Genomic DNA, 26,323 nt, shown 5'->3' with positions numbered 1-26,323 from the left:
GTGTGAGTGACTGGGTGAGTGTGTGAATCTGTCCACAGATGTGAGTGTCTGAGTGACAGGGTGAGTGTGTGGGTAACAGGTGTGAGTGTGTGAGTGACTGGGTGAGTGTGTGAATCTGTCCACAGATGTGAGTGTGTGAGTGACAGGGTGAATGTGTGAGTGACAGGGTGAGTGTGTGAGTGACTGGTGTGAGTGTGTGAGTAACAGGGTGATTGTGTGAGTGACAGGGTGAGCATGTGAGTGACTGGGTGAGTGTGTGAATGACAGGATGAGTGTGTGAATGACTGGGTGAATGTGTGAATCTGTCCACAGGTGTGAGTGTGTGAGTGACAGGGTGAGTGTGTGAGTAACAGGTGTGAGTGACTGGGTGAGTGTGTGAGAAACAGTTGTAAGTGTGTGAGTAACTGGGTGAGTGTGTAAATCTGTCCACAGGTGTGAGTGTGTGAGTGACAGAGTGAGTGTGTGAGTGACAGGGTGAGCGTTTGAGTGACTGGGTGAGTGTGTGAATCTGTCCAAGGGTGTGAGTGTGTGAGTGACAGGGTGAGTGTGTGAGTGACAGGGTGAGTGTGTGAATCTGTTCACAGTTGTGAGTGTGTGAGTGACTGGGTGCGTGTGTGAGTAACAGGTTTGAGTGACAGGGTGAGTGGCAGGGTGATTGTGTGAGTGACAGAGTGAGTGTGTGAGTGACAGGATGAGTGTGTGAATGACTGGGTGAATGTGTGAATCTGTCCAAGGCTGTGAGTGTGTGAGTGACTGGGTGAGTGTGTGAATCTGTCCACAGGTGTGAGTGTGTGAGTGACAGGGTGAGTGTGTGAGTGACTGGGTGAATGTGTGAGTAACAGATGTGAGTGACTGGGTGAGTGTGTGAGTAACAGGTGAAAGTGTGTGAGTGACTGGGTGAGTGTGTGAATCTGTCCACAGGTGTGATTGTGTGAGTGACACGTGTGGGTGTGACTGGGTGAGTGTGTGAGTAACAGTTGTGAGTGTGTGAGTGACAGGGTGAATGTGTGAGTGACAGGGTGAGTGTGTGAGTAACAGGGTGAGTGTGTGAGTGACAGGGTGAGCATGTGAGTGACTGGGTGAGTGTGTGAATTTGCCCACAGGTTTGAGTGTGTGAGTGACTGGGTGAGTGTGTGAATCTGTCCACAGATGTGAGTGTCTAAGTGACAGGGTGACTGTGTGGGTAACAGGTGTGAGTGTGTGAGTGACTGGGTGAGTGTGTGAATCTGTCCACAGATGTGAGTGTGTGAGTGACAGGGTGAATGTGTGAGTGACAGGGTGAGTGTGTGAGTGACTGGTGTGAGTGTGTGAGTAACAGGGTGATTGTGTGAGTGACAGGGTGAGCATGTGAGTGACTGGGTGAGTGTGTGAATCTGTCCACAGGTTTGAGTGTGTGAGTGACTGGGTGAGTGTGTGAGTGACAAGGTGAGTGTGTGAGTAACAGGTGTGAGTGACTGGGTGAGTGTGTGAATCTGTACACAGATGTGAGTGTCTGAGTGACAGGGTGAGTGTGTGAGTAACAGGTGTGAATGTGTGAGTGACAGGGTGAGTGTGTGAGTAACAGGTGTGAGTGTGTGAGTGACAGGGTGAGTGTGTGAGTAACAGGTGTGAGTGACAGGGTGAATGTGTGAGTGACTGGGTGAGTGTGTGAGTAACAGGGTGAGTGTGTGGTGATATGTTGTGGGTGTTGTCGTGCCCAGTGTTTCGGGATGGGTTCGGGATCCCACTGCCACCCTGACCAGGATCAAGGAGTTAGAGTAGTAGATGAATGGATGAATTATCTCTCCAGCTGGGATTGCTGAGCAACCCACATCAAAACATATCATCACTGTCCAAAGAAATACATGTATCTCCAAAATAGTAACTTTACAGGAGAAGAAAAAAATCTGAACTCTCAGTGGAAGTCAATGTAAAAAAGACTATATTCAGAGTATTTTTTGAGTATTTCTATTGGTCATTCATCATGAGATTTACACACAGAGTAAAGTACAACTGCTGTGTTCAGATGATGCAGTAAACTAAACACACACACACACACACACACACACACAGATACAGGGTGTTCTCTGAAAAGTGATGAGGTATTGTAACTTGTGTATAGAGTTAACATGCATTAAAAACATTGACCAGTGTGATGGTCTAATGGATGTAGCAGAGATGTCTGAGATGAGTGGACACATGTCCTAGTTTTTTCATTAGAGCATTCCTGAATAAATTAACATATCTGACCAATCACCAGGGGTTTGACCAGTGATTGGATTCCCACTGCTCTTCCACAGCTCCAGTGTCCTGGGGGTGACCTCTGTTGAGTTTAGAGATCTGACACTGCAGCAGCTGGAGCTAAAAATCAAAGCCAAACTGATGTTCTCTCAGTTCCTGGATGAAGTGAGCCACCAAGTGCTGAAGCCCAGTGACCTGCTGTCCTTTCAGACCACCAGGCATCAGGCTCCCAGGGACCAGCTGGAGAACAAGAAGCTCCAGGCCCAAGCTCCCTGGGACCAGTCGGAAGACAGAATAATCCAGCACAAGGCACAACAGGAACAGTGTAAGGACTGGACAGAGAGCTGGATGCAGGAGGTGATGGACAGAGCATACCTGGAGACGGACATTGATGGTGTCTTTAGAAGTGAAGGACTAAAGGTCAAGAAAGACACAACCATTGCCTTCCAGAGCTCAGACAAATCACAGGTCCTAGATCCTCCAGAGTCCAGTTCCAGTTCCTCCCAGAGTTTATGGACATTTTCCAGAAACATGGACCAGTCCGTCTCACCACACAGACGCAGTAGCTCGGTGAGTCTTCAGCACCCAGGCATCTCATTTGTACTGTTTTCTGTGTGATGATTACGCACTGAAATCTTGTCTACAGGCAGATGTCTCTTTATTTAAACAGATGCTGTCGTTTACTGAACCATTAAAACATGAAGTGAGCAGGGTGAAGCCGTGGACCATTAATGTCCTGTATGTTTATATTTAAGACACACATCCTTAGGACAGGGCAGCACGGTGGCGCAGCAGGTAGTGTCGCAGTCACATAGCTCCAGGGGCCTGGAGGTTGTGGGTTCGATTCCCGCTCCCGGTGACTGTCTGTGAGGAGTTGGTGTGTTCTCCCCGTGTCTGCGTGGGTTTCCTCCGGGTGCTCCGGTTTCCTCCCACAGTCCAAAAACACATGTTGCAGGTGGATTGGTGACTCGAAAGTGTGTGAGTGAATGTGTGTGTGTGTCTGTGTTGCCCTGTGAAGGACTGGTGTCCCCTCCAGGGTGTATTCCCGCCTTGCGCCCAATGATTCCAGGTAGGCTCTGGACCCCCCGCGGCCCTAAATTGGATAAGCGGTTACAGATAATGGATGGATGGATGGATGGATGGATCCTTAGGACAGCCATCATAGACCGGCAGACTGGGGTGGTGGTTCCCCTTTTTAAAAAGGGTGATCGGAGGGTGTGTTCCAACCAGTGGACCACCGGTTTGGTGGTCTCAGGATTCCATGTCTGCTTTTTGCGGATGATGTGGTCTTGTTGGCTTCATCGAGCCGGGACCTCCGGCTCTTGCTGGACCAGTTTGCAGCTGAGTGTGAAGCGGTAGGGATGAGGATCAGCACCTCAAAGTCCAAGTCCATGGGACTCAGTCGGAAAAGGGTGGAGTGCTCTCTCCAGGTTGGAAGTGAGATCCTGCCTCAAGTGGAGGAGTTTAAATACTTTGGGGTCTTGTTCATGAGTGAGGGAAAGAAGGAGCGGGAGATTGACAGGCGGATTGGTGCAGCATCAGCAGTAATGCGGGTTCTGTACTGATCCGTTGTGGTGAAGAGAGTGTTGAGCAGAAAAGCAAAGCTCTCGATTTACCGTTCGATCTACATCCCAACCCTCACCTATGGTCATGAGCTTTGGGTAGTGACAGAAAGAACGAGGTCACGGGTACAAGCAGTATACCCCTGGAGGAGCTGGAGGCGGTGGCTGGGGAGAGGGAGGTCTGAGTTTCTTTGCTCCGACTGCTTCCCCTGCGACCCGGATCCGGATAAGCAGTGAATAATGGATGGAATAATGGTTGAGTAAACTGTTGCAGGCTGAATGGGTGGAGCTAAACTGCCACAGGCTGATTGGGTTTAGCTAAACTGTTGCAGGCTGAATGGGTGGAGCTAAACTGCCACAGGCTGATTGAGTGGAGCTAAACTGTTGCAGGCTGATAGGGTGGAGCTAAACTGTTGCAGGCGGATTGGGTGGAGCTAAACTGCCACAGGCTGATTGAGTGGAGCTAAACTGTTGTAGGCTGATAGGGTGGAGCTAAACTGTTGTAGGCTGATAGGGTGGAGCTAAACTGTTGCAGGTGGATTAGGTGGAGCTAAACTTCCACAGGCTGATTGAGTGGAGCTAAACTGTTGCAGGCTGATTGGGTGGAGCTAAACTGCCACAGGCTGACTGAGTGGAACTAAACTGTTGCAGGCTGATTGGGTGGAGCTAAACTGACACAGGCTGATTGGGTGGATCTAAACTGCCACAGGCTGACTGATTGGAGCTAAACTGTTGCAGGCTGAATGGGTGGAGCTAAAGTGTCACAGGCTGATTGGGTGGAGCTAAACTGCCACAGGCTGAATGGGTGGAGCTAAACTGCCACAGGCTGAATGGGTGGAGCTAAACAGAGCAAGTGTGTGGTGTGATGCCCATCAAAATAATTTCTGGGGGGGCCTCAGTGAGGTTCTGAAAAAAAAAAACACTGAAAGCTCAGGGTGGAATTGGGAGACTATTCAAGCTGTGCTCAGCAAGGATAGTAAAACTCTGAACTTGACTGAGCATACTGTTAGGCATTAGATGGAGCAAAATGAGGAAGTCCTATATTCAAAAGATATGCCTCCTTTGCAGGGTGGGGCCAGAATCCATGGAGATAGTTGGAAAGCTCTACAGGCTTCTGGAATGGATATGAATCACCTGGAATTGCTAAAGACCTGCAATGTTATGTGGCTGTCTTGATTGACAAACCTCTAAAAAACTGCATGGGAACTCGGAACAGTGCCTTTGACTGACTTAAAAACTGGGGTGGTGATTCCCATTTTTCATAAAGGGGACTGGAAAATTTGTGGCAATTATTGTGGCTTCACACCTCCCTAGGAAAGTCAATGCCAAGGTGCTGGAAAGGAGAGTCCATCTGACAGTCAAATTCCCAAATCAGGAGTAACACTGAAAACTTTATTCTGTCTGTGGAATGCGGAATCTGACAGATAACTGAGGGGACAAGGGAGTATGCTACTCCACTCTACACATGTTTTGTGGATCTGCAGAAGGCATATAACTGTATCTTGAGATATTTTACGGGGTGCCAGGGTGTTTCTGATTAGTGTAAAGTGGTCTAATCTGCGTTTAAGCTTGACTCTGCTTGGTAGAGGGTGGTCTGATCTCTGTATGTAAGCTTTTTTCAGATTGGTATAAAGTGGTCTGATCTGTGTTTAAACTTGCTTCTGATTGCTGGAGAGTGGTCTGATCTCTGTGTATAAAATTGTTTCTGATTGGCGAAGAGTGGTCTGATCTCTGTGTGGAAGCTTGATTCTGATTGGTAGAGTGTGGTGTGATCTCTGTGTGATAGGCTGTCTCTGATTGGCGAAGAGTGATCAGATGTCTGTGTTTAAGTTTGATTCCGATTAGTGAAGGGTGGTCTGATCTCAGGGTTCTGCTGGGGAAAAGGAAAGAGCCTTCATTTCCTGTCTGATTAAGATGCAGTCGTAACCGTAGCAACAGCCGGAGAAAAGAGGTGGGCGTTGAGGGGGGAGGGAGTGCAGAACGTTCCTCTGAGAACCTGCCGTTAGAGAACTCTATTACACACTCTCTAGCACACACACACTCACACTCACATACACATACTCACACTCACATACACACACTCCCACACACATACTCAACAAACACATTAGCATACATTATGCAAACACAGCAGATTCACAGCTTCCTTCCGCTGCTGCAGATCCTCTCTGCTGACCAGGTTCTCCTGCAGAACCCAGGAACCTTCACTAACACAAGATCCTGTGTGTGTGAAAGAGAGGGATAAAGGGGAAGATGGAGGGTGCATGAAGAGAGAATGAGAGAGAGGGAGGGAAAAGAACAGGTGGGGAGGAGGAGGAGGAGGAGGGGGGGAGGACAGTAAATCCACCATCTATTTTTCAGCAGATGAAGCCACCTGTTCTGCTTCTCTGTTTTTCTCTCTCTCTCTTTGTCTGTATTTATACATTCTTACTTTTATTTAGCCCTAACCCTATTTACAACTATATACAGAACATACCAAAAATAAAGTCATTGTTAGACATGTTTGCTCCTAATTGCTTCTCTGCACAAAAAATAAATAATAAAAGGTCTAAAACCTGCAAATTTGCTCTCTGCAAAAATGACACTTTTAACCCCCTCATGGTGTGATTTGTTTTGAGATGTGCCTCATCATATTTCTTTGTTTTCCCTTTGGAAGGTGTGGCTTGAGAAAACTCATTATCTGCTGCATGTTTAGCTCTCACAGACTTTTTCTTCTTACACCCCCCTGCAATGGCTCAGTGCCCCCTTAGGGTAAAAGTTAGGGTTAACCCAACCACAACCTAGTATCTGTGAACTGTGGGGACCATAAAAAAAAGTAAGTTATTTCATAGAAATTCACCATTAATTTTACTACCAGAATAATCCTAACCCTAATTCCAAAATCTACCCTCAACATTAAACCCTAATCCCAAAACCTAATCTGAGCACTAAACCCTAAGCCTAACCCTAATCCCTAAACCTAACCCTAACTCTAATCCCAAAAACTAATCCGAGCACTAAACCCTTTAACCTGAATCACTAAACATAAACCCAGCACTAAACACTAATCCTAACCCTAGCACTAAACCATAAGAGAGAGCGAGAGAGAGAGAGAGAGAGAGAGAGAGAGAGAGAGAGAGAGAGAGAGAGAGAGAGAGAAAGAGAAGAGATAGGTAGAGAGTGGTCGAGAGAGAGAGAGAGAGAGAGAGAGAGTGGTAGAGAGAAATGAGAGACAAAGAGAGAGAGGAAGAGAGTGGTAGAGAGAGAGCAGGAGAGAGAGTGGTAGAGAGGGAGAGAGAGCAGAAGAGAGAGAGAGAGTGTTGCAGTGTGCGATTTGTCAGTAGCAGCGATAGAGCGCAGTGCTACCTTTTTCACTCGTTATTTTTCTGTTCTCTCCATCCATCCCTTCATCTAGGCTCCTGACGAAGAGATGCAGACCATCAGGTAAGAGCTTTAATCCCCACAACCCCTCCCCCAAACCACCCCCACTTCCAAAACCCCGGCTTCTCCTGACAGGACTGACAGCTTCGGCTCCGACACAGGATTTCCCCGGAACCTTCTTCCATTCCCTCTGTCTCTCCACGCATTTCTCCATGTCGCTCTCTGTCTCTGCAGAAAAGAGGGATGGAGGCTAGGTGGAGAGAGAGAGAGCAGGATAGATAGAAGGACGGAGATGTGGAGAGGGAGAGCAGGATGGAGAGAGGGATGTATGGTTGATGCTGGAGGTGGGGGCTGTACTGAGAATAAGGTGCGCAGTTTTCACCTCCGTTATCTTCCAGCTCTGTTCCTCTCATCATTCCCCTCCTCTCCTGGGTGTTCCTCTCTTCTCCTGTCTTTTCTCTCCTCTCTTGATGTTCCTCTCCTTATCTGCCTTTCCTCCTATGGTGTTTTTCTCGTCGTTCCTCTCGTCTCCTCCCCTCTCCCAGTGTTACGCTCCTGTAGGTCCTCTCCTCTCCTGCTGAAGATGGACGGAGGGATTTTACTGGGAGCGGTGGAGGGGTCATCCCCTTCAAATCCATTGTGGGTAATCTGTTGACCTTCTTGCCAAGAGCTTCTGGAATCTAGTATCTCTGGGATGTTTTGGTGTGACAGAGCACCGCATTACTGATTTATTCCTGCACTCCACACTTTCACATTTCCTGATTTCCACACATTCACAGATGCACTGCACTCTTCCCTGCTGCACAGTGAATCTGCGCTGAGTTGCTAATTGAAGTTATAATGGGTTTGTTGAAATTTTATTTGTTTATTTAATTGCAGTGTATAAGGTTGCTACACTTGTTTATTATTTTTGTTTGATTGTTGTAGTTGTTCATTCACAGTAGGTTGTTTATAGAACTTGTGTGTTAACTGTAGTTGTGTTTAATTTATAGTGGTTTATTTTACTTGTTTAATGTACTTTGTGTATGTTAGTTCTTTTAGCTGTAGTTTGTTTTGTAGTTTGTTAATCGCAGTTGTTCAGAGTGGTTGTTGGCTTATTGAAATAATTTAATTTAATTTATTTATAGTCACACATATTGAACCTTTCTAGGCACAGAACAAAATTACATTAACCATCTGTTTGTAATTTGAATTATAAACTAATTGTAGATAATTGTATTTGTTCGTTTGAGGTGTTTTTTGTACGAGTCCATGTTTGCTTATTGTAGTTGCACTTTGTTAATAGTAGTTGTTCATTTGAGGTGTTTATATTTTATTGTAGTCCTTTTGTGTTTATTGTAGTTGAAGGTTGTTGATTGCAGTTTTTTTTGTTTATAATACTTGTATTTTTTACACTAATGTAAATGTAATGATGAAATATTTCAGTGATTAAAGTATTAGAGTGAAACGGTGAGTTTATTGGGGGGAAAGGCGACTCTCTCCTGTTGGTCCTCTAGCCTGAACACACATTTGCCCACAGATGTTACAGCTGGGCCTGTAGATACTGCACTCTTTTAGGTTGCAGATGCTGGTGTCCCACCTGGTCCCAATTATGCTCTTTTGGGGATAAATCTGCCAACTCTAGCCAAAGAAGTGTTAAATCTGGCAGAGATTTTCCTGGTAATCCTTTGCTGTGTATGTATCCCTTCCCTGAGAGAGACACATGGCTATAGGATGTCCTGCACATATCTCTGAGCAGTTAGTGAGGCTCTCCAGATGGTCACACAACTATGGGGACACTGTATCACTCCACAACATGAACCTCCCACCATGAGGCCTCCACACTCAGACCCTACATCACTGGACCCCAAACAGAGCCTGGATTCGTCACTAAAGTCGCTGTGTGTGCCCTCATGTAACCACTTCTCCAACCCCTCCGAACAGCTTGGTCTGACCAGCCAAGAAAGCAGGAATTCGCTGAAATGACCATCCTGCTTCTCTCAGTCCAATGACGTTCCCCCATCAGAGTTTGTCCACTGGACAAAATGTCTTTGAGTGTATCAAAGTCAACATTTTCTCACCAAGAGGGACACCTCATGCGGCAAGACCCAGTGTTTAATCAGACCACAGCTGTAATCATTTACACATCTGTCTGAGACAGAACTGCAGGCCAAGATCTGCAGCAGTCGGGGAGTTAGTTTCTTCTCAGCGAGTGTATATGTCGTAGATGTGTATTTTAGATGTAATTTATTTATTGTAGTTGTGTATAGTAGGTGTAGTTTGTTTATTGTAGTTGTTTACATAGCTGTGTATTTTAGATGTAATTTACAAACTGGATTCCAAAAAAGTTGGGACACTAAACAAATTGTGAATAAAAACTGAATGCAATGATGTGGAGGTGCTAACATCTAATATTTTATTCAGAACAGAACACAGATCACAGATCAAAAGTTTAAACTGAGAGAATCATTTTAAGGGAAAAATATGTCGTTTCAAAATTTCATGGCGTCAACAAATCCCCAAAAAGTTGGGACAAGGCCATTTTTGACCACTGTGTGGCATCCCCCCTTCTTCTTACAACACTCAACAGACGTCTTGGGACAGAGGAGACCAGTTTCTCAAGTTTAGAAATAGGAATGCTCTCCCATTCATGTCTAATACAGGCCTCTAACTGTTCAATCGTCTTGGGCCTTCTTTGTCGCACCTTCCTCTTTATGATGTGCCAAATGTTCTGTATAGGTGAAAGATCTAATAATAATAAAACATTTTATTTTTGGCGCCTTTCAAGACTCCCAAGGTCACCGTACATAAGAAAATCAAAGCAAAAACAACATGTATAAACAAAGCTAATAGATCTGGACTGGAGGCTGGCCATTTCAGTACCCGGATCCTTCTCCTACGTAGCCATGATGTTGTGATTGCTGCAGAATGTGGTCTGGCATTATCTTGTTGAAAAATGCAGGGTCTTCCCTGAAAGAGATGACGTCTAGATGGGAGCATATGTTGTTCTAGAACCTGAACATAGTTCTCTGCATTAATGGTGCCTTTCCAGACAACGGAGCGTTGATAACAACTTGGGTTATCCTTGTCCCCCCTTGATCTGGATGACATGGCGTCCCAGTGTTCCATAAAGAACTTCAAATCGTGACTCATCTGACCACAGAACAGTCATCCATTTTGCCACACTCCATTTTAAAAGACCTCTGGCCCAGTGCAAACGTCTGAGCTTGTGGAGCTTGCTTAGAAATGGCTTCCTCTTTGCACTGTAGAGTTTCAGCTGACAACGGCGGATGGCATGGTGGATTATGTTCACTGACAATGCTTTCTGGAAGTATTCCTGAGCCCATTCTGTTATTTCCTTGACAGTGGCATTCCTGTTTGAGGTGCAGTGCATGGCTGATGATGATAACTTAAAAGTCTTTGCTATTTTACGCTGGGTAACACCATTCGGGTATTGCTGCACTATCTTTCTGCACAACAATGGTGGAATTGGTGATCCTCTTACCATCTTGGATTCAGAGAGAGAATGACACTTTGAGAAGCTCTTTTTATACCCAATCATGTTGTCAATTGACCTAATTAGTGTTAATTGGTCTTCCAGCTGTTCGTTATATGCTCAATTTCCTTTTTCCAGCCACTTATTGCTATTTGTCCCAAAACTTTTTGGGGATTTGTTGACACTGTGAAATTTTGGATCAACATATTTTTCCTTTAAAATGTTACATTTACTCAGATTAAACTTTTGATCTGTCACCTATGTTCTATTACGAATAAAATATTGACATTTGACACCTCCACATCACTGCATTCAGTTTTTATTCACAATTTGTTTAGTGTCCCATTTTTTTGGAATCCAGTTTGTATTTATTGTAGTTGTGTATTGTAGGTGTAGTTTATTTATCACAGTTGTTTATATTTATTTATTGTAGTTGTTTTTGTAGCTGTGTATTTTAAATGTAATGTATTTATTGTAGTTGTGTATATTAGGTGTAGTTTGTTTATTATAGTTGTTTTTGTAGCTGTATATTTTAGATGTAATTTATTTATTGTGTTGTGTATAGTAGGTGTAGATTGTTTATTGTAGTTGTTTATATACATTTGTATTTTAGATGTAATTTATTTATTGTAGTTGTGTATTGTAGGTGTAGTTTGTTTATTACAGTTGTTTATATAGCTGTGTATTTTAGATGTAATTTGTTGTAGTTGTGTATAGTAGGTATAGTTGGTTTATTATCGCTTTTTTATAGCTGTATATTTTAGATGTAATTTATTTATTGTAGTTGTGCATATTAGGTGTAGTTTGTTTATTCTAGTTAATGTTTTTGTAGCTGTGCTTTGTAGATGTAATTTATTTACTGTAGTTGTGTATAGTAGGTGTAGTTTGTTTATTTATTTTGATGTTTTTGTAGCTGTGTGTTTTAGATGTAATTTATGTATTGTAGTTGTGTATTGTAGGTGTAGTTTGTTTATTATAGTTGTTTTTATAGCTGTGTATTGTAGATGTAATTTATTGTAGTTGTGTATAGTAGGTGTAATTTGCTTTTTGTAGTTGTTTGTTTTTGTAGCTGTGGATTGTAGATGTAATTTAGTTGACTATTGTAGGTGTAGTTTGTTTATTGTATATGTTTGGTTTTGTATATTGTAGTAATTCATGTATTGTAGCTTTGTATTGTAGGTATAGTTTGTTTATTCTAGTTTGTTTTTCAACTGTGTTATTTTATTGTAGTAGTTTTTTGTAGTTGTGTGTTCTTGATGTAGTTTAGAAGAAATCATTTATAATAGTAGATTAATTTGTGTCCTGGGAAAACTCACAAGAGTAGTCAATGAACAGCCCCTCTAAATACCACTGGTCTCTCCAAAGACCACGACCAGCCTTTTCATAGACCACAGAACAGCCCCTCTAAATACCACTTATCAGTCTCTCCAAAGACCACCGCCCAGCCTTTTCATAGACCACAGAACAGCCCCTCTAAATACCACTGATCAGCCTCTCCAAAGACTACAGACCAGCCTTTTCATAGACCACAGAACAGCCCCTATAAAGATGACTGATCAGTCTCTCCAAAGACCAGTGACCAGCCTTTTCATAGATCACAGAACAGCCCCTATAAAGATGACTGATCAGTCTCTCCAAAGACCAGTGATCAGCCTTTTCATAGACCACAGAACAGCCCCTCTAAATACCACTGATCAGCCTCTCCAAAGACCATTGACCAGCCTTTCCATAACCCACTGACCAGCCTCTCCATAGATTCAGATTCAGAAATACTTAATTGATCCTAGAGGGAAATTACAGTTATTACAATTGCAAGTACTTATATAAAAGAATAAACACTCTAATAATAATTTAAAACAAAAAAAGAGAAATTTGCAGTATGTACATATTTGCATTCTTAAAAATACAGTAAAGTGGCAGTGGCTGTGATAACAAATATAAAACATACTCTATAAATTGTTGGACCTCTGAATTATTGCACACATTAAGAAAAGTGAATCACATTATTATTGTTATTGTACATATGAACAGTGTAATGTGGTATTGAGTATTGCACGTGGATGAACCGTGGTGTCACACTTTGAGGGAGGATTTATAGAGTTTGATGGCCACAGGTAGGAAAGACCTCCTGTGGCACTCTGTGGTGTATTTCGGTGGAATGAGTCTTGCACTGAATGTGCTCCTGTGTTTCATCACTGTGTCATAGGGCAGGTGAAAGCAATTGTCCATAACGGCCTGTAACTTAGATAGTATCCTTCTCTCTGACACTGCCACCAGTGAGTCCAGCTTCACACCCACAACATCACCGGCCTTACGGATCCATTTGTTAAGTCTGTTGGCATCTGCTGCCCTCAGCCTGTTGCCACAGCATGCAGCAGCTTATAGGACAGCAATCACCACAGACTCATAGAAGATCATGAGCATAGTCCGGCAGATGTTGAAGGTCCTCAGGCACCTCAGAAAATAAAGACGACTTTGGCCCTGCCTGTAGTGGGCATCAGTCCAGTTTATTGTCAATATATTGTCAATCTCCCAAATATTTGTAGTCCTCCACAGTGTCCATCCTAACCCCCCTGATGGACACAGGGAACACCGGTGCCTTGTCCCTCCTCAGGTCTACCACCCTACCAGCAGTTCCCTGCTGATACAACTATTGCAGAGTCATTAGAAAACTTCTGAAGGTGGCAGGTCTCTGTGCAGTAGCTGAAATCTGTGGTGTAGAGGGTGAAGAGGAATGGAGAGAGGACAATTCCCTGTGGAACTCCAATATTGCTGACCACTCTGTCCAACACACAGTGCAGGCATACATAATGTGGTCTGCCAGTCAGGTAGTCAACAATCCAGGATGCGAGGGTGAAATGTATTTGCATGACTGTTAGCTTATCACTCAGAAGAGCAGGCCTAATGGTGTTGAATGCACCGGAGAAGTCAAAAAGCAGGCCCTCACAGTGCTGGATGGAGTCCAGAAGTAGCTGGACCATGGGCCGGAGCTGATCCAGGACAAGCCTCTCCATAGTCTTCATGACATGGGATGAGAGTGCCACTGGCCTGTGTCCTTGACGTCACAGGAACAATACAGGACATCTTCCACATCACAGGGACATTCTGGAGACTCAGGATAATGCTGAAGACATGGTGCAGTACTCCACAAAGCTGGGTGGCACAGGCTTTAAGCACCCTGAGGGGGACCCCATCAGGGCCTGCAGCATTGTTTGTGTGGAGCCTCTTCAGTCTTCTCACCTGGTCCGTAGTGAAACTCACTGTAGAGGTGACGGGTGGGGGGAGGTGGAAGTGTGCGGTGCGCTATCAGGATGTGGGAGAGGGAGTGGAGTGGGCTGCTGAGGACTGGCAGCAGAGGAGCAGAGTCAACACTGCCCTCCACTCCTCTGTTGTTGCTGGACCTGATCCCGGTGATGGACCTCATTCCATTCCAGACCTCCCTCATGTTGTTCCTCTCCAGCTTCCTCCTATATTTGTTCTTAGCCTCCCTGATAGTTGTCTTCAGTTCCCTCTGGATCATTCTCAAATCCTCCCTGTCTTCAGCTCTGAAGGCTTTCTTCTTTTTGTTAAGTAGAACTTTAATGTCCTTTTTTACCCATGGCTTGTTGTTTGAGTAGCACTTAACAGTCCTGGTTGGGACAGTGGAGTCCACACAGAAATTGATGTAGTCTGTAATGCACTCTGTGAGCCCATCAATGTCCTCTCCATGTGGCTCATATAGTGCCCTCCAGTCTGTAGCCTCAAAACAGTCCTGCACGGTCTCATAAGTCTCCTCTGACCATCTTCTCACTGTTCACGTGGTCACAGGATGACTCTTTATACCAGCGGCACATAACAGAGGCTGAGGTGCACAAAGTTGTGGTCTGACCTACCCAGAGGAGCAAGGGAGAGCAGCTGTATGCATCTTTAACATTAGCATACAGCAAGTTCAGTGTTCTGTCCTGCCTGGTGGGACAGTCCACATACTGAGTGATGTTTGGTTGTGTCTTGGACATAGTGACATGATTTAAGTCACCTGATATGGCAATGAAGGCACTTGGGTGTTGAGTTTGGAGACACTCTACGTTTGAGTGAATGACGTCACATGCCGACGTTGGGTTGGCAGAGGGGGGGGGGCATAAACAGCCACGATAATAACATGGGAGAACTCTCGTGGTAAATATTATGGCCTGAGTCCAACAGCCAACAGCTCAATGTCCAGGCAACGGACACATTCCTTGATGGTAAACGGTTATTACTAGCACAGCAAGCCCTCCTCCTTTGTGCTTGTTGCTCTTGCTTCAGCCCCGGTCGGCACAAACAGTCTGAAAGGCGAAACATCATCCAGAATGTCCTGGTGTTCCTCCTCTACATCCCCTTTGCATCCATCTCCAAAGCCCTTCTGGGATGTTAGGTGTCCTGGTCGCCATGCCAACCAGCGTCAATGCGATCAGTTGATCCTGAGTATGAAAAAGGAACCATGTTGCTGTGCAGCATTGGACCAGGAGAGTGAAAGAAGCACTTTCACAGCAAAAAAAACAAAAACGAAAAAACAGACAAAAACAGACTCTCTCTACTAGCATGTTTCAAGAGGGCACAGCTTCACTAAGCTGCCTTGTCAAATAAATAAAGCACTAGAAGGGTAAATAAGAGTGAATCCCCTCCAACACCTCAGACTCTTCTCCAATCCCCTCCAACACCTCAGAAGACTGTGAGTGCGGCTCTTTTCCAATCCCCTCCAACACCTCAGAAGACTGTGAGTGTGGCTCTTCTCCAAGCCCATGCAACACCTCAGAAGACTGTGAGTGTGGCTCTTCTCCAATCCCCTCCAACACCACAGAAGACTGTGAGTGTGGCTCTTCTCTAACCCCCTCCAACACCTCAGACTATTCTCCAATCCCTTCCAACACCTCAGAAGACCATGAGTGCAGCTCTTTTCCAACCCCCTCCAACACCTCAGAAGACTGTGAGTGCGGCCCTTCTCCAATCCCCTCCAACACCTCAGACTCTTCTCTAACCCCCTCCAACACCTCAGATTCTTCCACAACCCCCTCCAACACCTCAGATTCTTCTACAACCCCCTCCAACACCTCAGACTTATCTCCAATCCCCTCCAACACCTCAGAAGACCATGAGTGCAGCTCTTTTCCAACCCCCTCCAACACCTCAGAAGACTGTTGAGTGCGGCTCTTCTCCAATCCCCTCCAACACATCAGACTCTTATCCAATCCCCTCCAACACCTCAGAAGACTGTGAGTGTGGCTCTTCTCCAATCCCCTCCAACACCTCAGACTCTTCTCCAACCTCCTCCAACACCTCAGAATCTTCTCCAATCACCTCCAACACTTTGGAAGACTGTGAGTGCTGCTTTTCTCCAACCCCTTCCAACACCTCAAACTCTTTTCCAACCCCCTCCAACACTTCAGATTATCCTCCAACCCCCTCCAACACTTCAGACTCTTCTCCAATCCCCTCCAACACCTCAGACTCTTCTCCAACTCCCTCCAACAGCTCAGACTCTTCTCCAACCCCCTCCAACACCTCAGATTCTTCTCCAACCCCTCCAACACCTCAGACTCTTCTCCAATCCCCTCCAAAACCTCAGACTCTTCTCCAATCCCCTCCAACACCTCAGACTCTTCTCCAATCCCCTCCAACACCTCAGAACACTGTGAGTGCGGCCCTTCTCAAATCCCCTCCAACACCTCAGACTCTTCTCCAACCCCCTCCAACACCTCACACTCTTCTCCAATCCACTCCAACACCTCAGAAGATCGTGAGTGCGGCTCTTTTCCAATCCCATCCAACACCTCAGACTCTTCTCCAATCCCCTCCAACACCTCGGAAGACTGTGAGTGCTGCTCTTATCGAACACCCTCCAACACCTCAGACCCTTCTCCAACCCCCTCCAACACCTCAGGCTCTTCTCCAATCCACTCCAACACCTCAGACTCTTCTCCAATCCCATCCAACACATCAGACTCTTCTTCAATACCCTCCAACACTTCAGAAGACTGTGAGTGGGCTCTTTTCCAACCCCCTCCAACACCACAGAAGACTGTTAATGTGGCTCTTCTCCAATCGCCTCCAACACCTCAGAAGACTGTGAGTGCGGCTCTTCTCCAATCCCCTCCAACACCTCAGAAACTTCTCCAATCTCCAACCTCCTCCAACACCTCAAAATCTTCTCCAATCACCTCCAACACTTTGGAAGACTGTGAGTGCTGCTTTTCTCCAACCCCTTCCAACACCCCAAACTCTTCTCCAACCCCCTCCAACACCTCAGATTATCCTCCAACCTCCTCCAACACTTCAGACTCTTCTCCAATCCCCTCCAACACCTCAGACTCTTCTCCATCTCCCTCCAACACCTCAGACTCTTCTCCAACCCCCTCCAACACCTCAGATTCTTCTCCAACCCCTCCAACACCTCAGACTCTTCTCCAATCCCCTCCAACACCTCAGACTCTTCTCCAATTCCCTCCAACACCTCAGACTCTTCTCCAAGACTGTGAGTGGGCTCTTTTCCAACCCCCTCCAACACCACAGAAGACTGTTAATGTGGCTCTTCTCCAATCGCCTCCAACACCTCAGAAGACTGTGAGTGCGGCTCTTCTCCAATCCCCTCCAACACCTCAGAAACTTCTCCAATCCCCCCCAACACCTCAGAAGACTGTGAGTGCGGCTCTTTTCCAATCCCCTCCAACACTTCGGAAGACTGTGAGTGCTGCTCTTCTCCAACCCCCTCCAACACCTCAGACTCTTCTCCAACACCCTCCAACACCTCAGGCTCTTCTCCAATCCACTCCAACACCTCAGACTCTTCTCCAATCCCCTCCAACACACCAGACTCCTCTTCAAAACCCTCCAACACTTCAGAAGACTGTGAGTGTGGCTCTTTTCCAGCTCCCTCCAGCACCTCAGAAGACTGTGAGTGCGGCCCTTCTCCAATCCCCTCCAACACCTCAGACTCTTCTCTAACCCCCTCCAACACCTCAGATTCTTCTATAACCCCCTCCAACACCTCAGATTCTTCTATAACCCCCTCCAACACCTCAAATTCTTCTACAACCCCCTCCAACACCTCAGACTCATCTCCAGTCCCCTCCAACACCTCAGAAGACCATGAGTGCAGCTCTTTTCCAACCCCCTCCAACACCTCAGAAGACTGTTGAGTGCGGCTCTTCTCCAATCCCCTCCAACACATCAGACTCTTATCCAATCCCCTCCAACACCTCAGACTCTTCTCCAATCTCCTCCAACACCTTAAAAGACTGTGAGTGCGGCCCTTCTCAAATCCCCTCCAACACCTCAGACTCTTCTCCAACCTCCTCCAACACCTCAGAATCTTCTCCAATCACCTCCAACACTTTGGAAGACTGTGAGTGCTGCTTTTCTCCAACCCCTTCCAACACCCCAAACTCTTCTCCAACCCCCTCCAACACCTCAGATTATCCTCCAACCTCCTCCAACACTTCAGACTCTTCTCCAATCCCCTCCAACACCTCAAACTCTTCTCCATCTCCCTCCAACACCTCAGACTCTTCTCCAACCCCCTCCAACAACTCAGATTCTTCTCCAACCCCTCCAACACCTCAGACTCTTATCCAATCCCCTCCAACACCTCAGACTCTTCTCCAATTCCCTCCAACACCTCAGACTCTTCTCCAATCCCCTCCAACACCTCAGACTCTTATCCAATCCCCTCCAACACCTCAGAAGACTGTGAGTGTGGCTCTTCTCCAATCCCCTCCAACACCTCAGACTCTTCTCTAACCCCCTCCAACACCTCAGACTATTCTCCAATCCCTTTAAACACCTCAGACTCATCTCCAATCCCCTCCAACACCTCAGAAGACCATGAGTGCAGCTCTTTTCCAACCCCCTCCAACACCTCAGAAGACTGTTGAGTGCGGCTTTTCTCCAATCCCCTCCAACACATCAGACTCTTATCCAATCCCCTCCAACACCTCAGACTCTTCTCCAATCCCCTCCAACACCTCAGAAGACCATGAGTGCAGCTCTTTTCCAACCCCCTCCAACACCTCAGAAGACTGTTGAGTGCTGCTCTTCTCCAATCCCCTCCAACACATCAGACTCTTATCCAATCCCCTCCAACACCTCAGACTCTTCTCCAATCTCCTCCAACACCTTAGAAGACTGTGAGTGCGGCCCTTCTCAAATCCCCTCCAACACCTCAGACTCTTCTCCAACCTCCTCCAACACCTCAGAATCTTCTCCAATCACCTCCAACACTTTGGAAGACTGTGAGTGCTGCTTTTCTCCAACCCCTTCCAACACCCCAAACTCTTCTCCAACCCCCTCCAACACCTCAGACTCTTCTCCAATTCCCTCCAACACCTCAGACTCTTCTCCAATCCCCTCCAACACCTCAGACTCTTATCCAATCCCCTCCAACACCTCAGAAGACTGTGAGTGTGGCTCTTCTCCAATCCCCTCCAACACCTCAGACTCTTCTCCAATCCCCTCCAACACCTCAGACTCTTCTCCAATTCCCTCCAACACCTCAGACTCTTCTCCAATCCCCTCCAACACCTCAGACTCTTATCCAATCCCCTCCAACACCTCAGAAGACTGTGAGTGTGGCTCTTCTCCAATCCCCTCCAACACCTCAGACTCTTCTCTAACCCCCTCCAACACCTCAGACTATTCTCCAATCCCTTCAAACACCTCAGACTCATCTCCAATCCCCTCCAACACCTCAGAAGACCATGAGTGCAGCTCTTTTCCAACCCCCTCCAACACCTCAGAAGACTGTTGAGTGCGGCTCTTCTCCAATCCCCTCCAACACATCAGACTCTTATCCAATCCCCTCCAACACATCAGACTCTTCTCCAATCCCCTCCAACACCTCAGAAGACTGTGAGTGCGGCCCTTCTCAAATCTCCTCCAACACCTCAGACTCTTCTCCAACCTCCTCCAACACCTCAGAATCTTCTCCAATCACCTCCAACACTTTGGAAGACTGTGAGTGCTGCTTTTCTCCAACCCCTTCCAACACCTCAAACTCTTCTCCAACCCCCTCCAACACTTCAGATTATCCTCCAACCCCCTCCAACACTTCAGACTCTTCTCCAATCCCCTCCAACACCTCAGACTCTTCACCAACTCCCTCCAACAGCTCAGACTCTTCTCCAACCCCCTCCAACACCTCAGATTCTTCTCCAACCCCTCCAACACCTCAGACTCTTCTCCAATCCCCTCCAACACCTCAGACTCTTCTCCAATCCCCTCCAACACCTCAGACTCTTCTCCAATCCCCTCCAACACCTCAGAACACTGTGAGTGCGGCCCTTCTCAAATCCCCTCCAACACCTCAGACTCTTCTCCAACCCCCTCCAACACCTCACACTCTTCTCCAATCCACTCCAACACCTCAGAAGATCGTGAGTGCGGCTCTTTTCCAATCCCATCCAACACCTCAGACTCTTCTCCAATCCCCTCCAACACCTCGGAAGACTGTGAGTGCTGCTCTTATCGAACACCCTCCAACACCTCAGACCCTTCTCCAACCCCCTCCAACACTTCAGGCTCTTCTCCAATCCACTCCAACACCTCAGACTCTTCTCCAATCCCATCCAACACATCAGACTCTTCTTCAATACCCTCCAACACTTCAGAAGACTGTGAGTGGGCTCTTTTCCAACCCCCTCCAACACCACAGAAGACTGTTAATGTGGCTCTTCTCCAATCGCCTCCAACACCTCAGAAGACTGTGAGTGCGGCTCTTCTCCAATCCCCTCCAAAACCTCAGACTCTTATCCAATCCCCTCCAACACCTCAGACTCTTTTCCAACCCCCTCCAACACCTCAGAAGACTGTGAGTGCGGCTCTTCTCTAATCCTGTCCACCCTAAAATCCAATGTAAAATTCCAATCTCCTCCCATTACAAGCACTGGAAATTTATCTGTCTGCTGCAATTCATCCCTCAATTTACACAACAAACATACTCTTTAACTACCAACGATATGAGCATAATCATTCACAAACAGGAACCGTTTCCCTTCAATTACAGCATTTATAATTAAAATCCTGCCATGCTCCAAATTAGTGACCTTTGTATCAAAACACTGCCAGCAAAGACTGCCAGCGTCGACAGTAACAGCAGCTGTGTGTGTGTAACACGTCACTCGTCTCCTGTCTCCTTCTCGGGCTAGAGTACGCTGGCATCGCTCTGTTGACTGCCGCTTCTCCCCGTATGTTTTGTTTTGTTTGTTCCCCGTTCCTGCTGACTTTGTGGATTCCCGGTTGTAATCTTCGCGGTTATTCGACTGTCTTCCCCAACACTGCGGATTCAGGCCGGCTTGCACCGAGGCTGTCCTGCCCTAGCTCTGTGGATTCCCGGCCGGTTAGCTTTGATGCTGTCCTGCCCTAATCTGCGGTTTTCGGCTGCTGTTCCAGTTAGCTTCGCCGCTGTCCTGCTACAACTTTGCGGATTTCGACTGCTGTTCCAGCGGGCCTCGCCGCTGTCCCGCTCCAACCTCGCAGATCTCGGCTTCGGTTCCAGCGGGCCTCGCCGCTGTCCTGCTCCAACTTCGCGGATCCCGGCTGCTGTTCCGGCTGGCTTCGCTGTTGTCCTGCTCCAACTTTTCGGATCCCGGCTACTGTCCCGCTTAGCTTCGTTACTGCCCTGCCCCAAATCTGTGGTTCCTGCCTACAGTGTCTGCTAGCACTGCGGCTATGCAATTACTTTGCTCCAACCCATTGACAATGCACCTGCTATCTGCTATGACTCTATTACTGGCTATTCCACTTTTTCCCATCCTTGATTGCCCCCACATGAACCCAGACCCCCTGTTCAACTCACTGTTTGTTAGTTATACGGCTGATGAACTACGTATATATAGGTATTCTCACTGCCTTTCCAAACATTCTGCTGTTGCTGCCTGCAGAGCTGGTATACTCAACCGGCGACGCTATCTTCACCGTGGCTCAAGGCTAAATCGCAATAAATCTGTACACTATACCAATGGTAGTAACATTTGCTCTTTCTGGACACTGTCTCGCTCACCTTCTCATTCTACAAAACGTTTTTCTAATCTGTCTAATTTACGCCCTCTTACCCCTGTTCCCCCTAGTTCCTCGTTTGCCCTCCTTAATGTCCGCTCACTCACTAACAAATCTTATCTGTTGCAAGAATTAATATTGGACAATTCACTTGATCTCCTTTTCCTAACAGAAACATGGCAACAACCAGGTGATTACTATTCTCTCAACCAAGCAACCCAACCCAATTTTAATTATGTGCAAAAACCACGTTCCTCAGGTCGTGGGGGCGGTCTGGCAGTGATCTTTAAAAACAATCTCAGAATTACTGAACTTGTTTTCTCATCACCATCATCTTTTGAGTATCTTGCAGTCAAAACACCTGGCTCTATTACCGTACTCCTCATCTATCGCCCCCCCAAATCTAATTCATCCTTTTTCTCTGAACTATCTGAGCTACTCACTCTCGCTAACTCTTCTTCTTCTCGACTGTTGCTACTTGGTGACTTCAATATACACGTTAACACTCCTGACAACAAGTTAGTGACTGATTTTTTAGCTCTCCTTGACTGCTTTTCCTTCACTCAACATGTAGATTTTCCTACTCATGACAAAGGTCACACACTTGACCTAGTCTGTTCTTCTTCTGTCCTGGTTCACAACCTTCATCCTCTCCTGTTTCCACTCTCTGACCATAAGCTCCTTCTATTCTCTGTCCCTATGAATGTAGCTCACCAATCTGTTAAAAGACTTATCTCTTTCCGTAATATTAAATCTGTTGATCCCTGTTCCTTCGCTCAGTCCATCAATATGAGCTTTCCTGTTCTCACTGCTCCATCCTCTCCTGAGGTACATGCCACAATGCTTAACTCTGCTCTTTCCGCGTCCCTCAACGCTTCTGCTCCTGCGAAAACCAAATTGGTCTCTTTCACCACTTCTGCTCCCTGGTTCACCACTGAGCTGCGCGCTATGAAACAAGCCGGACGTCAGCTTGAAAGGCTGTACAAAAAAACCAAATTAACGGTGCATGCTGATGCTTATCTGCAACACATGCGCAAATACAGAGATTCCTTACACACCACCAAGTCTAGGTATCTCTCAGGTCTTATTAATAGGCCTAATGCTAACCCCCGTAATCTCTTTACAACAATCTCTAAACTTTTCAAAGCCCCTGGCAGCAACATGACACCCTCCTCTGAACTCTGCAACTCCTTCTTACACTTCTTTGAAGATAAATTTTCCTATATTAATAACTCTCTTACGATTATCTCATCTAAATCCACCTTTCCTTCCTCACTGTCTCCACAGCCCTCAGTCTGTTCTATATCCACGCCCTGTTTTTCTGATTTCAGCCCGGTTACTCCTTCTCTTATCAGTGATATCATTACCCATTCTAAAAGTACCACCTGCTCTCTTGATCCCCTCCCTACCTCACTAACGAAAGCCTGCATGACTGCTTTGGTCCCTCATCTAACCTCTATTATTAACCATTCACTCTTTTCTGGCTATGTCCCCTCAGTTTACAAATTAGCTGCAGTTACACCTATCCTTAAAAAACCTGGTCTTGACCCAGCAAATCTAAATAATTTCCGTCCGATTTCAAATCTTCCATTTTTTTCTAAAATCCTTGAGCGTGTCGTAGCCACCCAGCTGACAACATATCTAGAATCCAATAACCTCCTCGACTCATTTCAGTCTGGTTTTCGTCCTCACCATAGTACCGAAACTGCCTTGGTCAAAGTTATCAATGATCTGCTGGTGGCTGCAGATACGGGAGCTCTAAGTATTCTGGTCCTCCTTGACTTAAGTTCTGCCTTTGACACAGTAAATCATGCCATCCTCCTCTCAAGACTGCGTGAACTGGGTGTCACTGGTTCTGCCCTTGACTGGTTTAGATCTTACCTAACAGATCGAAAACAATTTGTCACACTTTCTGGACATAGTTCAACCATCTCATCCATCTCACAAGGGGTCCCACAAGGCTCTGTCCTTGGCCCATTACTGTTTATTGTCTATGTACTTCCCCTCGGCCATATTATCCGTCATTTCAATCTTGATTTTCACTGTTATGCTGATGACACACAGATTTACCTCCGGACCAATTCTTTCAACAACCCACCACTCTCCAAATTGGAACTTTGTCTCTCAAAAATCAGGCACTGGATGACACAAAATTCACTAATGCTTAATAGTAATAAAACTGACCTAATCCTCATTGGCTCCAAATCTACTCTAAATAAAACTGGCTCCCTCACACTCTCAATTGATGATGTCACCCTGTCCCCCTCCACTGTGGTCCGAAATCTTGGCGTCACCCTCGACTCTACGCTCACGTTTCATTCCCATGTTAGTTCCGTCATAAAAACCTCATTCTTCCACCTTCGCAACATTGCTAAAATCTGTCCTTCTCTTTCCCAGTCTGCCTCTGAACGCCTCATCCATGCATTCATCTCCAGCCGTCTTGACTATTGTAACTCTCTTCTTTCTGGCATTAGCTCCTCACTACTACATAAACTCCAAATGGTCCAGAACTCTGCTGCCCGTCTCCTCACCCACACCCGGTCCCACCACCACATTACCCCAGTTCTCCACAACCTCCACTGGCTTCCTGTTAAATATCGTATTCAGTTCAAAATCCTCCTTCTCACCTACAAAGCTCTCAATAACCAAGCTCCCTCTTACTTATCGGACCTTCTTCAACCATACACACCTAATCGCATTCTCAGATCTTCCTCAGCCGGTTTACTCACCATTCCCCCTTCTAAGCTGCGTAGTCTTGGAGATCGAGCCTTCTCCAGACATGCCCCCCGCCTCTGGAACTCCCTTCCTCCAGAAATTCAACAGTCAACATCTCTATCACTATTTAAATCCAAACTTAAAACACACCTGTTTGCGGCTGCATTTAATCCCTCTGTTTCTGATTAGCCCTTGTTTTTTTTTTTTTTGTTTTTTTTTTAAACCTTGTTCCTGTTTTGTATCATTGTATGTTATGTAGTGTTATGGATGTGATTGTCTTTATGTGTTCATCTGATTGTAACAGCGTCTTTGGGTTACTGAAAAGCGCTTTAAAAATTCCATTTATTATTATTATTATTATTATTAAAAAGACACAGTCTATTATTAAAGAGCACTGCCACTCCTGCCGTGGTATTGGAACAATGACGAAGGAAAAGATTCCCTTCCCACCACTTCCTCCACTCAGCTTTATTATTAATGTCACTATGTGTCTTCTGGAGGAAAAGCACATCAACACTTTTCTGTCTTATATACTCCTCTACCACAGCCCTTCTTATCTTGTCCCTACCCCCATTAATGTTCAGGGAACCTATCCTAAATTTGTCCATCAAAGGAAAGTGTAAAGGAAGTGTAAAAAAAACAGATAAGAAACTCAGTGGGAAGAGAGACCATCACCACAGTGAAGTGCCCATTACAGTTGTCTTTTTTTTGGGCTGTCATCCTCCTCGGTTTCAAACAAAATCTCTTTTTTTATCAATTCATCAAAGCTTGCAGATTTTTGTAAATGTGCTACTGATGCTATGAATTTTGGAAAAGAAACTATAACATTAACAGATCTGCCAAAAGTATCATCCAGAATATCAGTCATGTCCTTTAAGGTGCATAGCTGATTAACTCCCACTACTTGAGACACACTGATGTCTGAAATATCAGAGCAGTTATCATCATCCTGTGAATTAAAAACCCCTATCTTCCTGCTCTGCTGAACTATCGTCTGTCTCAGTACACATCCCTCCCACACAGAGTGACCCCACAGTGCCCCCATCTTTCTCTATTTGGGCCTGTACTACTGCTCCAGCCTGTTCCAACACCTCAACACCAGTCTGCACCTCTGACACCTGGAATGACCCAGTTGAGGTTTCCTGCTCACTGTTTTTCTGATCTCCCAAATCACCATTAACATTCACCGGTTCACCACCAGGCTGTACAACAGTCATCCTCTCATCACAGTGTTGTTTTTTTCTACTCCGTATACCACCAAGTCTCTTTATAATCGACCTCTGCCGTATTTAACTTTACTCCTTCTACCCTTTCACCGCTTTCTTCCTCACCACCCTCCTGTCTACCACTACCCTCTACTCCCCTCCTCCAAACTTCTTATAGCCCATGTCCCCACATTCAAAACACCTCATTCTGCCAGTACTCGCATAACGCATGAATGACTTCCCTTCACACAGCACTCTGAGAGCAGTACAGTCAGAGAGAGGAGGAGAGAGAGAGAGAGAGAGAGAGAGAGAGAGAGAGAGAGAGAGGGGTACAGTCAGAGAGGGAGAAAGAGAGAGAGAGAGGAGCACAGTCAGAGAGAGAGAGAGAGGAGTACAGTCAGAGAGAGAGAGGGGTAGGAGAAAGAGAGGAGGAGGAGAGAGAGAGGGGAGTATAGTCAGAGAGAGAGGAGGAGGAGAGTGAGAGGAGTACAGTCAGAGAGAGAGAGAGAGAGAGAGAGAGGAGTACAGAGAGAGAGAGAGAGAGAGAGAGAGGAGTACAGAGAGAGAGAGAGAGAGGAGTACAGTCAGAGAGAGGAGGAGGAGAAGGAGAGAGAGAGAGAGAGAGAGAGAGAGAGAGGAGTACAGTCAGAGAGAGATGAGGAGGAGAGAGAGAGGGGAGTACAGTAAGAGAAAGGAGGACACAGAAAGAGTACAGTGAGAGAGAGAGGAGGAGAGAGAAGAGGAGAGAGATAGAGAGAGAGAGGGAGTGCAGTCAGAGA

At 46.1% G+C, this 26,323-nt stretch overlaps 2 protein-coding genes across 2 annotated transcripts in view; both read left to right on the top strand.

Annotated features, from left to right (window-relative positions):
• The first annotated feature begins 7,082 nt into the window (after positions 1 to 7,082).
• si:dkey-174m14.3 (uncharacterized protein LOC563117 homolog) overlaps positions 7,083 to 26,323 on the top strand; it is a 64,535-nt gene continuing 45,294 nt past the window's right edge. Inside the window, exon 1 of the mRNA XM_066677195.1 lies at positions 7,083 to 7,205. The gene's annotated coding sequence lies outside the window, so the exon portion shown is untranslated. The remainder of the gene's footprint in view (positions 7,206 to 26,323) is intronic.
• LOC136701955 (uncharacterized) lies at positions 14,756 to 18,506 on the top strand. The gene is made up of 6 exons (XM_066676756.1): positions 14,756 to 14,772; positions 14,902 to 15,005; positions 15,272 to 15,731; positions 16,023 to 17,107; positions 17,194 to 17,725; positions 18,047 to 18,506. The coding sequence occupies exons 1-6, from the start codon at positions 14,756 to 14,758 to the stop codon at positions 18,504 to 18,506; spliced, it is 2,658 nt and encodes an 885-aa protein (XP_066532853.1).

The sequence above is a fragment of the Hoplias malabaricus genome, chromosome 7 (assembly GCF_029633855.1).
Source record: "Hoplias malabaricus isolate fHopMal1 chromosome 7, fHopMal1.hap1, whole genome shotgun sequence".
Classification (NCBI taxonomy): domain Eukaryota; kingdom Metazoa; phylum Chordata; class Actinopteri; order Characiformes; family Erythrinidae; genus Hoplias; species Hoplias malabaricus.
Note: the sequence above shows the minus strand (reverse complement) of the source record. Positions and strands in the feature narration are given on the sequence as shown.